This window comes from Monomorium pharaonis, chromosome 5 (genome assembly GCF_013373865.1).
Source record: "Monomorium pharaonis isolate MP-MQ-018 chromosome 5, ASM1337386v2, whole genome shotgun sequence".
NCBI classification, from domain to species: Eukaryota; Metazoa; Arthropoda; class Insecta; order Hymenoptera; family Formicidae; genus Monomorium; species Monomorium pharaonis.
The window spans coordinates 11,595,046-11,610,369 of record NC_050471.1 but is presented as its reverse complement, the minus strand read 5'-3'; the positions used below and the strand labels follow the sequence as shown (position 1 = coordinate 11,610,369).

Here is a 15,324-nt window from a genome sequence, read left to right as displayed (position 1 = left end):
TTTTCGTGAAAAAAATCCCAGTGGTTGTCGTTTGCCGTTTATTTGTTGTTCTAGGGCAGCGCCCATGGCTGTATTTGAGGCGTCCGTCACGAGGGTTAGTTGTGCGTGTTCGGCGGGGTGTGCCAGCATTGCGGCTTGTGCGAGTTGTTCCTTGCAGTCGATGAATGCCTTTTCTGTTTCTGTGGTCCATTGCACTGGTCTTCGGTCTCGTTTTTTGGCGCCGGTAGTAAGCGCGTGAAGTGGTCCTTGCGTAATTGCTGCTTTTGGAATTGAAGAACGGTAGAAATTCAGCATTCCGAGGAACCTTCGGAGCTCTGTGATATCTTTAGGTTTAGGGTATTCTAGGATTGCCCGGACCTTATGGTTGAGCGGCTTGATTCCGGTTGGTGTGACTCGGTAGCCTAAATAATCCACTTCCGTTTTCCCAAAGACGCACTTTTCCGTTTTGATAGTTAATCCATGTGATTTTATTCGTGCTAGTACTTGTTCCAGGTGCTTGTTGTGTTCTTCCTTCGTCCGTGAAGCGATGAGTATATCATCGAGGTAGCAAAAACAGAAATCCAGGCCTCGGAGTACGTTGTCCATAAAACGTTGGAATGACTGTGCGGCATTTGCCAAACCAAAAGGCATCACGTTGAATTGGAAGAGGCCGAATGGTGTTATTAGCGCCGTTTTCTCTTTGTCTTCCTGTGCCATAGGAATATTAAAGTAGGCGCGTTCTAGGTCTAGTGTTGTGAATATATTGCGTCCATGAAGTTGGTGCGTAAAGTCGCGCAGATGTGGTACGGGATATTTATCAGGGAGTGTTGTTCGATTTAATCTGCGATAGTCTCCGCAGATTCGCCATGTTCCGTCCTTTTTCTTTTGCATGTGCATTGCGCTGGAATACGGGCTACAAGATGGGCTCAGGATTCCGTCTGCTATCCACGCTTCTATTTCGTGTTTAGCGTGACGTAGTTTTTCGGGCGGTAGTCGTCGCGCACGGTCTGTGCATGGAGGTCCTTTTGTTAAGATGTGATGTCGGACCTGGTGTTGTGGTTCCCTGAATTTGGCTGGGCGTGTTACCTCGATGTACTTTTTTAGTATGTCTTTAAACGGGTTATTTGAATTAACCGTTGTAATCGACGTTGTATTTACCTCCGTTACGCGCACCTTTGTCTGTAGACCGGTGGTGGCATCCAGTAGTCTGCGTTCTCGTAGATGTGGTAGTAGATTGTACTCGTATAGGAAATCATTTCCGATTATAGGCTGCATTACGTCGGCGATGATGAAAGTCCATGTGAAGACGCGTCGTAAGCCTAAGTTGAGTGTAAGCCTTTTCTCGCCACGAGTGAATATCCTGGTGCCATTTGCTGCGTATAATTGACGATTGGTGAAATGTGCGCCTCCCGAGTAACGTAAAGGTAACACGGAAACATCTGCCCCGGTATCGATTAAGAAACGTAGACCTGTTTTTTTATCGGTGACTAAGAGGCGTTTGGGAGGACCTGTTTCGCCGGCGGCAGCCTCAATGCACGCCGGCGTATTTAGTTTTCCCGTTTGGTGTCTTGTTTCGTGTCCCACGAGCACGGGTGCTTACAGTTTCGGGCGTTGTTACCGAATCTTCTGTGATAATAGCAAATCTTTTCCTCCTTGTCGTCGTGTGGTGTCGTTGAGCGGTCACGCGCTCGCCTATCGTTTCCGCCCCGACTGCGGCTGCGGCTGCGTCCCCGGAAGGCGCGGTTGAAGCGCTTGGTTAATGCTTCAATCGCCTGTTTCAATTCTAGTACCTCTTGGTTGTGTCCTGTTGGTGAACTCGCACTGTTTGCTTTGGTTGTACAGGGAGCGACGGTTCCTGTTGCTTCTTGTTTCAGAGCTGAAATCTGTGGATGCATTACCTCGGTGATCCTGTCTGCCTGTGCGGCGAGTGTACTCAAGTCATCCAGCTGGCTGATTGCTAGGATTCCTCGCACGTGCTCTGGTAGTTGCTCCATAAAAAGGCTGCGTAGCACGTTGTCGTTACACTGGCCTCCCGCTAGATTCCTGATTCGTTGTAGGTAAACGGAAGGTTTATCGTTGCCCATAGCTTGACCTCGGAGGAGGCGTCGCAGCTTGGTTTCCTGGGACTCAGAGAGGCTATCTATTATTCTTTGTTTTAATGCTTCGTATTTCCCGGAAGGCGGTGGCGAGTCGACTATATCGCCTACGATACTTAATAGATCTGCGTCTAGGTTAATGATTACGTACCTAAACTTCGATTCGTCTGATGTAATCCGGTGTAGTGCGAACGTCATTTCTGCGACGGTGAAGTATCTCGCCGGGTTACTGCGCCAGAAAGGCTGGGGGAGTCTCACCGTTTTTATTTCTCCGATCTCTTGTTGGCCGCTGGCCGTGGGTACGCTTTGGTTCGTCGCGTGGTTATCGGGTTGATCCATTATTGTTGGTCCTATCCCGTCTCTCGCGATGGTGTTGAGGGGAAAAGGCGCGTTCTCGCTACGTTGGTCTTCGGAGTGCCAGGTTGTCGTCGGTGGAGGTTCGTTGGGCATGCCCCGTTCACGCGGTTTTTTCGGCTGCGGTCTTGTATCACGTCGGGGTCACCACTGTAGGTTCGCGTTGCTATACAGGCGATACTCTACTCTAACTCGGGTTCTGACTCGCGTGTTCCCGCACGAGAGAAACAAGACGGCAGAGAGCTGAATCCCGTGCGGGGTAAGGTTCTCACGAAATGATCACACCAGATATTTATTATGCAAAATGTATTTTAACAGTTTAATAGTTTTAAATCGAATCGTATGCTAATGATAACAAATCCGGTCACTACGCGGACGTCGTAAATTAAGCTCCGAACTAGCGCGTCGCTATCGCTAAGCTTTTTTGGCGGGACCGTCTCTCTAGAAAAACTTAAGACATCGTAGAGAGGGAAAGTCGGAGAGATTTCCGGTGTCGTTGCCGTCGGAGTAAAGGCGAGTCCGCATGATCCAATCAGGATCCAATCCGGTTGGTGGCTGTCGCCATTGTTGTCGCCGCTGTCGCCACAAACGTATCAAAAACGGCGGATCGTCTGTCATTGGTCGAAATTTAATACGCCCGATACGCGCGTATCGCAATACGCGCCATGGGACGTCACCCTGAGGTGTTCAGATCTATAGCTATTTCCTGATTGGTTCTTAAGCTTATGTTTACGTCTTATGCTTATGCTTACGAAAATTCATGTGCGATGGCCTTAAACTAGAGCATAGTCTTATTACATATATGCTCTTTGCCCGCTACCGATATGGCATCTCCTGCTTTACTCTTTGTGTACTGACAATTTTGGCGGCATCTTGCCAATCTTGAACCATTGAGCTTACAACGAATTACACGTATATAGTTTCCTTCTGGTTAGTATTTCATTATGTAAAGACAATGTAAAGACAAAAAAATTCATACAAGGGCAATTTAAAAACATTTCAAGAATGGATATTTACAGGAATTTGCAAGAATGATTGTCAAATTGGAAAAAATAATAAGCTGTTCTTCGGAACATTCATTGTATCCTGCTGTCAATCTTCTTCAACATAATTCAGAAAATTGGAAAGCTACATGGCGATGTAACAAACCAGGAGAGATGCTGGCACATGTCATCTTTCAGCTCTCTGAATCTTCTTATATTACAGGAGTCGATATTGGTAATTACCAGAGTTGCGTTGTGATTGTTACTGGGTCTACATCATTGGAACCTGATAATTGGATAGTTCTTGTTAACCACAAGTTTATGACTAACGATGAAGCTGCCAACAATAAATTTAAAGATCAAGTTCAATTATTTACTAAAAGAGAATTAAATCCAGATACTTTAAAGATAAAATTTGATCGAATCAAAGTTACCTGCATGCAATCTGCCAATTTAAAAGTATTGTTTGGATTATCATATATCATTTTAAGATCAGATCCCACGATTGACTTGGGATTGGATGCATTTGGTAAATTTAAATTGAAGCAACCACATGTCATAAAAACACCCATGGAAATGATGAAGGAAAAAATGTTTAACAAAATGGAAAATACAAAGACAGATTATAAGAAAGAATTATGTGAGCAAATAAAAAAAGAGTCGATGGAGAATTTTATTAAATGTCAACAAGAACAAAAACTTATCAAGAGACCATTATTAGAAAAATTAGAAGCTGGAGAAGCTGATCATGTTTTTAGGAAAAATGACAAAATGCAACCTCAATGTTCAAAAGAGAAGACGTTTTGTAAAAGTCCAAAAAATATTCAAAATGTATCAGTCGAAAAAGTAGTGAGAACTCCTTTTGGAGATGTTGTACCTTTGCAAAAAACCGATAATAATCAAAATAATATCAGAAATACTGCTCAAAATTCTTTGAAACGTTCTTTGAATAAATTGGAAGATTCACCAAATGTAAAATTCAGTGAAAAAAAGAAACAAAAGTGCTTGGAATGTTGCACATATTCAAATGATCAATTATGTGCAACGTGTCAACGATTGCAACAGTCCAAAGACATCAAAAATGCTTCTTTGCGAGTAAGCAACAACATTCCTGCAAAACTAAAAAAATCATTTAAACAATTGTTGAGCGACGTTACATTCTCTCTCAGTGGATATGTTAATCCACAGAGAGATGAAATTAGAAGAAAAGCTCTTAATATGGGTGCCAGATATATTCCTGATCCAAATACAACTAATAAAAAATGTACTCATTTAATATGTGCTTTTAAAAATACACCAAAATACCAACAATTCAAAAATCATACAAAAATTGTTTTGCATACTTTTATCGAGGAATGTTTTGATAAAAAGAAGAGGTATATACACACACGCGCATATACACACACAAACTTAATATATTACTTTTATTAGAGATATTTGATACATTATATTTTATATACATCATATTATATCAAGTTTTATCTATTATAATCTATAGATTTTCATGGAGGCGATACGCTTTAGATCAAAAGGACAAATTGGAACCTGAGAGTGAAGAAGAAATCGATGGTAATTCCTCGGAATCTGTATACGACATAGACACTGATGCTGATTCGGATTATTAAAATTTTATTGTGAATTAACAATGATCAATCTTCGAATTCAATATTTATATATATGACAACTGTTATAATTAATATTTTTTTTAATTTTAAATAAATATACTTTTATGCACATAAATTATACACACATACATACAGTAAGTTGTATTAACAGGTACATACAGACACAATTAAATATTTTTGTAACATAAAATTGAATAAACTTTATATTAAATTGTTTTACATTGTGTCTAGTATTTTGAAAGATTGTATAGAAAAATTAAAGATAAAACATTTTATTAATAAAATTATAATTAAAAATGTTTCTAAATTTAATAAATTCTTTTTGACGTTTATAGTTAAATTCTGGCTGTTAAAAGATATAAAAATTATAAAAGTATTTTAAGAAATGTCAAGTTTTTTATTATAGAAAATTTAAAAATAAACATTTTATTATTAATCTGTCAAAACGCGTGTAAGATTAAAAATAAATGTTGCGTCTTTATTCCAGTTTATTTTAAATTTAATTTACAGCACATGCGTTGTATGTTTGTATATGTGTTTAAGGGGATCCTGGAGTGCCTTTGAAATTTGATCGAAGTCGATAATGTAGAATCATTCATGTACATCATTAATGAGATTTTATATGGATTTCTTGTATAAATTTAGAAATTTTTTTCCAGAATTAAAGCACATCCCAGTGAACACATTTTATAGCGGCAATATAACATGGAAGTTACAAGTAATTTAACATTGGCCTAGTTTACATCGTGCATTTGATACGCGTATCAAATAGTAAATAACTAGTGAATGTGTTTAATCATTGGCTGATCAGCTTAAATTCACTACTTGATACGCGTATCAAATGCACGATGTAAACTAGGCCATTGTTATTCTTGTGATATGTAGGTGCTATATATATGACATGGAAATAACCTGTTACGTAATATTTGTTATACGCAAGTGATATAGCTGTTATACATCGTTTTGGCGTTACAGTTATTCAACAAAAATTGTATAATCGTAACATAACATGTTCGTATCAATGTTATTACGGAACGATGCGTCGTAGCGCGTACCAAGTGCTCGGTGTAAACTAGAGTATAGACCTTATAGATACTTTTTTTTTTTATTATCAATATAAAATACAACCTTTGGGAGCTAGCCCATGTGGTTTACAAAAGGTCGGATGATTTATCTTATTCAACGCTGTACAAAGGTGTTTAAAGCTAGATGTAAAGCGCGGAACAAAAGTAACGCCCTATGTTAGGATTCTTATCATTGGCCTAGTTTACATCGTGCATTTGATACGCGTATCAAATAGTAAATAACTAGTGAATGTGTTTAATCATTGGCTGATCAGCTTAAATTCACTACTTGATACGCGTATCAAATGCACGATGTAAACTAGGCCATTAACTGTGTAATATGGGGTGTTTACGATAATGGCTATCCGAGTAATTTTCTCTAGGACCGAAATATATGATAAGCACAACCATCTACTATCATCATGATTCGTGACAACTCAATGCTGTCCGGTATAGCCAAATCATCACGAGCAAGTTGCGAGTTCCGTGAGTTTGTAGCAGGTAACCTAAAAAGTACGACATAAATAATTTGATTATTACAATTAAAAATAATCTGTTTTTAATGTATGATAAGATTATTAACTTTAAAATAGTAATTATATGTAACAATCATGTATTTTTAAAGTATTGTCTAAAGTAATATCAGAGATTATTTTATTTACAAATATTTATTTTGTCTATCAAGTTTCTATCATAACGGTATTATTTCAAAACCTAATATAATATTTTAATTAAACATTGATTCTCAATAAATGTTATTATTTATTATTAACTAACATATATATTAGAAAAGTCATCTTTTATTAAACGGATGGTGTTAACACTTTGAAACAAATGAGATAAATTATGTAAAATTACTAAATAAATCATTATTAATAATATTTTTTAGATTACAAGTAAAATAAAAATTTAAGTATAAATATTTTTCTTTCTTGTAACAACTGTTAATGATAAGTTGCATGGTGTTATCATTATTTTAAAAAATCATATATCTTTATGTATAAATATTATGCATGAATATTTCACTAATGTGAAACTAATAATAATGTTTACAATAAATTTTTTTAATTTGTAATACAAGTGCATAGTAAATTAAGATATACTGTAAACAGATATATGTTAGATATGCGTTAGATATACGTTATAATAGAAACTTGATAGACAAATTAATAAATAAAATATTTGTAAATAAAATAATCTCTTTAATATTACTTTAGACAATACTTTAAAAATACATGATTGTGTTATATAATTACTATTTTAATGAAGTTAATAATCTTACCATACATTAAAAACAGATTATTTTTAATTGTAATAATCAAATTATTTATGTCATACTTTTTAGGTTACCTGCTACAAACTCACGGAACTCGCAACTCGCAACTTGGGGCCACCGCACAAACTCTTCCATAACGCGTTACGTTACGTTAAGTACTCCATACGAACCTAAGTTGTACTTAAAATTTAACTTAAATCAACGCACAAAGAAATCCTTAACGTAAGTTCTTAAGTTCTTACGTTAAGGATTTCTTTGTGCGTTGATTTAAGTTAAATTTTAAGTACAACTTAGGTTTGTATGGAGTACTTAACGTAACATAACGCGTTATGGAAAAGTTTGTGCGGTGGCCCTTACGAAAAAGCTTGTGCGGTGGCCCTTGCTCGTGATGATTTGGCTATACCGGACAGCATTGAGTTGTCACGAATCATGATGATAGTAGATGGTTGTGCTTATCATATATTTCGGTCCTAGAGAAAATTACTCAGATAGCCATTATCGTAATGTAACGTCCGGGTCTAGGGATATTTCTTCTCAATGTGTGCGTCGCGACGCCTCGGTCGCCTGACCGACGCGGGAGCTCTCCTTTCAAATTTCGGGCAGCCCGCTTACACGAACTCTACCCGGGTATGGCGAGAGCTTGTTGCCGATGGAAAACCTTGTAGGATTTGGTTAGTATGACCTTGATGTAGTTAAGATTAATGAATCTGGATATATATATATATGTATATATTTATTAATAAAACAACGTATAGGATTATTACATGTATTATTTAATTCTCTGGCGGAAATATAATAATCTGCGCTACTGCATCGCTATGGTATTCCGCAGTTGGATCTAAAGGTTCCAACTCCGGAGAATCGTGATCGGAATCGCTAAGCGTGATTATTTCGGGCGCGTTAGACGTTAACTGGTTATAGTTTTCCAAAGGGACGGTGTCTTCTTGGAACAGATCAAAGGAAGAGATTGCTCTTCCTGGCGGAGCGTCTGTGACTGGAGGAGGAAGGGGGGTGTGTTCCAGCGGGTAGCCCACGAAATTCTCAATCTCCTCGAAAGCCCGCTCTAGGGCTTTTTGTTGAGCCTTGAGGATTTTTGCTCTTTTCTTTTTCCCAGCGCGGTGGCGATTTTTCTTGATGGTCTACAAATAAACGCTTGGTTAAGCGAGTGAACGCTTAGTTAAGCATCTTTCTGCGTCAAGGGAAATTAGGGCCGTCGAGTATATTCGTGCTTGTGAATGATTAACTAACTTATATCGCTGGCAAGCGATAGAACGCTCGCTAGCGGAATCTACGGTTTTGTTCTTATATCGCTGGCAAGCGATAGAACGCTCGCTAGCGGAATCTACGGTTTTGTTCTTATATCGCTGGCAAGCGATAGAACGCTCGCTAGCGGAATCTACGGTTTTGTTCTTATATCGCTGGCAAGCGATGGAACGCTCGCTAGCGGAATCTACAGTTTCGTTGAGCACGAATATACCGGCTTTTCTAATTTCACCGACGATTGTTTTAATCACTGAGTCTACTCACTTTAGGTGTTGTGGAATTCATCGCGGCACAAGGGAGGGGAGAGGGTTGTACCTAGAGGAGTTGTTTATAATTATTTGGAAAATGAAGTCGACAATTAATCCTTATCGAAAGGATTCTTTATAATATGGCACAGTTCAATTTCAGAAAATATTCTAGGGAGCGATAGTAAACAATAATTAATTAGTACTCACGAGTTATAATATGGTTTGAAGCAATAGTTTGGTCCACTAATAATTAAATGATTGATGTGGTTTGACAGTTGAAGATGGTCGCAGAGATATGTTGGTGGTAGCAGTCTGTCGGAGCACGCACTGGTTAACTTAATTAACAATGAGTTGATCGCGAAGCTGTACGAGAGAGGTTGCAGATAACTTGGAGATTGAAGAGTGACCGAGAACTAATGACTGACTTAATCGCTGAATTAGTACTGAACGAGTGTCGAAAAATAATGAGAGAATGAATGAATATGAATGAATGATCCGGCGTCTGTGCGCGGATTTAAATAGGGCGCGGACAAAGGGATCGAGCAAAATCGGCGCTGCGCTCAGCGGCCGCTAGCGCTCCGGAGTAGGGAACACGCGCGAAGCGCAAGAGTCGGTAAGAGTGGGAGTGATTCGGCGGCTTGGCGGGAACCGAGTTTCGGGGGTCGCTGATAAGGCGCGTGAGACCGTTTGCACGTGTGCGGATGTTTATCGGAGATATCTCATCTAGGATTTCGTCGATCATTTGATCCGGGATATTTTTCGGCTAGGATCGCTTTCACTACCAAATATCTCGCCGGTTTATCAATCTTAATTATTTCTTGGGCGCGACATCTCGTCGCCAACGTGAAATGGATATATCTTACGAACTGTTTATGTTAAATGCCTAGCTATGGTTCACCTGATCTTCCGACACGCAGTCCGGATATTACGCGGATTAATTTCGTATTGTATTTCTTTAGGCGCGACATCCTGTCGCCGTCGTGTTGATAATAGCAGATTTGTTTTAGAACCGTTCCGTTTGAATCTTTGAGGATTCAGTTGACGAGATATCATTTCTTTAATCATCCGACAGTGCACGTGCAAGGGCCTTTACAAATATCCGGTTCTTATTTATCTTACAGTTAATTAATCCTCGACGAACCCATAAGCAATACGAGAGTAAGAATTTAGAAGTTTAAACGATCCGATTGCCTATGCGTTCGTACCGATAAGAGAGTTAAAATAATGCTAGATAACTTAAAGTATACATATATGTAATATATGATTTTTATATATATATGTACGTAATTTTAAAGTACGATTAAGTGCTTAATATTTGACTTATTATTATATAATGACGACTTAAACGAAAGTAAGAATGAGCCATAGAAACGTATTACTGAGTAAGGTAACTCAGCGCGCATGCATCTGGACAAGTTTCGCGAGAAAACTTTTGGACAAAATTTTCCGGACGCTGGGACGTTACAGTAAACACCCATATGTATAGAGTGAACTAATTCTAGGTGACGCCGATGAGTGGCGTTTGTGTATTTGTCGACCATGTCGGCAACTTCCGCGGGAAATTTAAATAAAGAAGCCTCTAAGACAAACAATAAAATGGAATTTTCTTTGATTACATCTCACTATCATTTAAGCTAGACTTAAAGTTTTTAGATGTCTAATTCTTATCTGCTAACAGAATAGACGAATCTTGAAATTAAACTTTATATAGCTTAAACAACTAAGACTTAAAAATAAGATTTCTAACAAGTTTGTACATTATGATACAATGGAGATTTACAAAGATAATTACCTATAGTTATGAAATAAAAACCTATCTTTAATTATTAATTAGTTTTTTTTTTTAATTTTTTCCTCTCTCTCTTTTTTTTTGTTGGTTTAAATAAAAGCAGAGCTCAATGGGCTTCATAAACAAGTTGGAATGGAGCCTATAAATTTTTCTAAAGCGTATAAGATTTCTGATGAAGGAAGAGACAACAGATACTCAAGCGAATATAGTCCGAAACCCAAGACCTTTGATAAATCATTTAAAAGGGTGAGTCTCTGTTCAGAGTATTTAAAGCACGACCAAAAGACATGTTCCGGAGTTTCGTCCTCCCCACAATAAGGACAGTCAGGCAGGTCTACTATGAGGAAGCGGAAAAGACTGGCATGCAGAAAAGTATGTCCACGTCTTAATCTATTTATAGACGTGATAATTCTTCTCCTGAGATTATATGTGTCAAACCACGAATGGTTGCTCGCGGTCTCAAAATTTGTAAAATAATATGATCTTCGAAACTGACTTTCTTTTCGACACCATTTTTCTGACTCCTGTCGAGTAACTTTTTTCCACAAGTTCTTAGCCTCTCTTATCGGGATGTCGTTGTTTGACCTTTGCCCTGGCTTGCTTGGCAGCGATATCAGCTCTTTCATTTCCCGGGATACCTTTGTGACTCGGAATCCACACGAGTTTCACAGAGAAGCCCTCTTGTTTTAGGTTCCAAAGATTATCCTTTATGTCCAAGATGATGTGTGAGCTATGATTTGGTTTGAATTCAGCTTTAATAGCTGAAATAGTTAATTTCGAGTCCGAAAAAATTGTAGCAGCTTTCCATTTCTTACTCCGAATGATTCTTAAAGATTCCAGAATAGCCATGGCCTCGACACAAAAGGATGAGACAAATCCCGCGGTTCTATATACACCCAATACTTCTCCTGATCCCGATATAACTGCGAAGCCGGATGAAACAGCGTTCTCCGATGTCGCCCCGTCTGTGTAAATACATTGTGTAAATTTTAATTCAGATTGAAATATTTTTAAAAATGTATTTGTGCAGTTTTTAGATTGAGCGATCTCATAGCCACTGACTTCATCCACCTCAGGGAGGAAGAAAATTGCTTCGTAATTGGAAGGATAGCATGTGGGGGTAGATCTACTTGGGAATCATTCAACATACTTGGAAAACTCCTTATATGCTGTTAGGAGTGGAGTTCTAACTGGTGACCACACCTGTTGGTGTGGAGTTTCATTCAATTTTCTAATTGTGTGTTTCAGCTGATGGTTATAAGAAGTGTTCATTCGTGTAATATAGTTAAGACCCAGATATTTTATTCTGTAGTAAAGAGAGGGCTCGCGTGCTTCCGTAAGAATTACATTAAGTGGAGTAGAGTTTCTATATCCCATTACAATTCTTAAAGCTCTCATTTGGAGCTTATCTAATCTATTCGAGAGATCTTGAGAGATGTTGTGTAACAGAAAACCCCCGTATTCAATGCGAGATCTGATTAGGGCACGATAAATTCTTTTAAGAATATTTGGGTCGGATCCCCACTATTTTCGGTCCATACATTTAATTAATAGTTTTTATAGAGTTTAGGCACTTTTTCTCTATTTTCAGGACATGGGCATTCCATTTTAAATTAGCTTGGAATGTTAGACCTAAAAAGGTTACTTTTGTCGTAGACAGGACTAAGCCTGAAACCTCCATCGAGAAGCTTTTAATACGGGTTTTCTTAAAAACGCAAAATTGCGTTTTTTGTGGAGAAAGGGATAGTCCAATATGTGACAGGAATATATTAATTCTTTTGACTGAAGCCTCAAGGGCCCTGATTCCTCCGTTCTCCGAGAATTGGGAGGAGTAGAGACAGACATCGTCGGCATATTGTAAAATATTAATTTCCTTTTGGCAATATCTATCCAAATCTTGGACATACAGTGTGTATAGAATCCCCTACAGCATGAAATATTGCTGCAACGTTGCAGAAATATTATTTTGCAAGATTGGAATATTGCAGAAAATATTGCTGCAATATTGCAGCAATATTCCTATGTCCGCTCCAAAACAATATTGTGCAATATGTCTGCAATATTTCTGCAATATTCCCCGTAAGATTTCTGTAATATTTCAGCAATATTGCTGCAATATTTCTTGTAAGATTGCTGTAATATTTCTGAAACGTTAATGCGCAATATGAAGGAAATGTTGCAGGTGGTTAAATTAATCAAATAATATGTAAGATGTGTATTATACGAAAAACGGAAAATGAATTTATTGTCATACCGTTACGGCACAATAATTAAAAAAATTATTAATTAAAAAAGTAATTAATTAAATTAACATACACCAACGGATATCGAATATCGTTCCATTCTAGATTTAAGTAAGCATTGGAATGAAGCAAGTCCAGAAAATGCCCATCCTGATCAATTTATACGCTAGAATTACACATGCATGTATGGTTCACACATGTTTAATTAATGTATTATATATATAAGTCAGAGTGAACATCTTCTGGACTTGCTTCACTCAATCTAGTATGGGACGCAACGCTGTCGTGATTACAGAATTTGTTGCACATCTATGTATCTTTTAGCTCTAATCTTACATAAAAATTTAAAATAAAAATATCCTGCTCTATTTTTTTATTTGTCCCTTAAAACTATGTAAAATATTACTTATTGTTAGTTCTAGATTAAGAAATACGGATTATACGGAAATAAATTTTGCACGGTTGCAATATAATATTGCCACAATATTGTGCAATATCTGTTAGGAAATATTACATTTGTAATATTGCTACAATATTGCACAACATCTGCTAAGAAATATTACATTTGTAATATTGCTGCAATATTGTGCAACATTTGCTAGGGAATATTATATTTGTAATATTGCTACAATATTTCTGCAATATTGGTTATATTATGCACTATTGCAATATTTCTGCAACGTTGCAGCAATATTTCATGCTGTAGGGGATGGGACTTAAGACACTTCCTTGCGGAAGGCCTTTACATGCATATCTTTTGACGTCTAATTCCTGAAATCGACAAGATACACGCCTAAAAGATGTTAAATTAAATATAAATTGACGAGTAAGAGGAGGAATACCTATTTCCAGTAAATTATTGATTAATATATTTGGTAGACCGTTGTTATAGGCGGCCTTGATGTCTAGGAAAACCGCGGGAACATTCCTCTTTTCTTCAAAACCCCCAATAATATCAGCGTAAAGAATTGACAAATTATCCATACAGGATTTTTGCTTACGGAAGCCAAATTGTGAGGACGGGAGAACGTTATTTACTTCCAACCACCAAAGAAGACGATTGGTAATCATTCTTTCCATTATCTTTCCTAGGCACGATGACAACGAAATTGGGCGGAACTTGTTTTTGCCTGTTTTAGGAATGAAGCAAACGAGTGGCACCCGTTTGGCCACGTCAATATTGGCCACGGTCCCGATTGGCCACGTCATTATTGCCCACGCGTCATTATTGCCCATGTCACTATTGACCACGCGTCATTATTGCCCACGTCAATATTAATCAATTTTTTTGCTTAGCGTGGAAAGTTGCAAACCCATGTGGTGCAAAGAAATGCTTTGCACACACACACACACACACACACACACACGGGGGGGGTGCAAGGGGGGCCTTCGGCCCCCCTCCCGCACCCACCCCGTCCAAGTCGCAAACCCATATACAGTAATGACGTGGGCAATAGTGACGCGTGGTCAATAATGACGTGGGCAATAATGACGCGTGGGCAATAATGACGTGGTCAATATTGACGCGTGGCCAATATTGACGTGGCCATTATTGACGTGGGCAATATTGACGTGGTCAATAATTACGCGTGGCCAATAATGACGTGGCCAATAATGACGCGTGGCCAATAATGACGTGGCCAATAATGTCGCGTGGGCAATAATGACGTGGGCAATAATGACGCGTGGGCAATAATGACGCGTGGGCAATAATGACGTGGGCAATAATGACGCGTGGCCAATATTGACGTGGCCATTATTGACGTGGGCAATATCACGCGTGGCCAATATTGACGTGGCCAATATTGACGTGGTCAATAATGACGCGTGGCCAATAATGACGTGGCCAATAATGACGTGGCCAATCCACCCCGTGGTCAATCGGGATCGTGGTCAATAATGACGTGGCCAATATTGACGTAGTCAATATTGACGTGGCCAATCGAGACCGTAGCCAATATTGACGTGGGCAAACGGGACGCTCCCGAAGCAAACTAGGTATTCCCTCCATTCTTCTGGAAAAAAACCTTTTCTAAAAATCAGATTAAAAATTCTAAGAAGAACCGATCTGCCCATCGGGGAGAAATTTTTAATAATTTTGTAATCAATTCTATCGATACCTGGACTCGATTTCACGTTAACTGACTCTATAGCCCAAGTTAGTTCCTCGTGAGTAAAAGGAAGGTCCATAAAGTTATCTGATCCTGGAGACATAAGATCCTGGCGTGGGGGGAGGCACCCAAGGGGGAAAGAGTTCGTCTATTTGTTTGGAGATTATTTCAATCTTATCTTCGGATATTGACTGACTGTTTTCAGTACGGTTCCATCTTGAATCAAATTTTTTAACAGTGTTCCAGATAAATGTTGGGCTTTTTTAATTGATTCACTGAATTCTTTAAACTTT

At 38.3% G+C, this 15,324-nt stretch overlaps 2 protein-coding genes across 3 annotated transcripts; one reads left to right on the top strand and one right to left on the bottom strand.

Annotated features, from left to right (window-relative positions):
- Positions 1-3,208: 3,208 nt before the first annotated feature.
- LOC105840100 (DNA repair protein XRCC1) lies at positions 3,209-5,256 on the top strand. The gene is made up of 3 exons (XM_012686867.3): positions 3,209-3,359; positions 3,449-4,788; positions 4,911-5,256. The coding sequence occupies exons 2-3, from the start codon at positions 3,461-3,463 to the stop codon at positions 5,035-5,037; spliced, it is 1,455 nt and encodes a 484-aa protein (XP_012542321.1). The 5' UTR covers positions 3,209-3,359; positions 3,449-3,460; the 3' UTR covers positions 5,038-5,256.
- A 2,602-nt stretch (positions 5,257-7,858) lies between these two features.
- On the bottom strand, positions 7,859-12,717 carry LOC118645733. Of its 2 annotated transcripts, XM_036287436.1 has the most exons (3): positions 9,096-12,717; positions 8,905-8,955; positions 7,859-8,516 (listed from the first exon to the last, which is right to left on the bottom strand). In XM_036287436.1, the coding sequence occupies exons 2-3, from the start codon at positions 8,923-8,925 to the stop codon at positions 8,151-8,153; spliced, it is 387 nt and encodes a 128-aa protein (XP_036143329.1). In that variant the 5' UTR covers positions 8,926-8,955; positions 9,096-12,717; the 3' UTR covers positions 7,859-8,150. The 2 variants fall into 2 exon arrangements, with proteins under 2 accessions (XP_036143329.1, XP_036143330.1); XM_036287437.1 differs by having other exon boundaries at positions 8,905-12,717.
- Between the last annotated feature and the right edge of the window lie 2,607 nt (positions 12,718-15,324).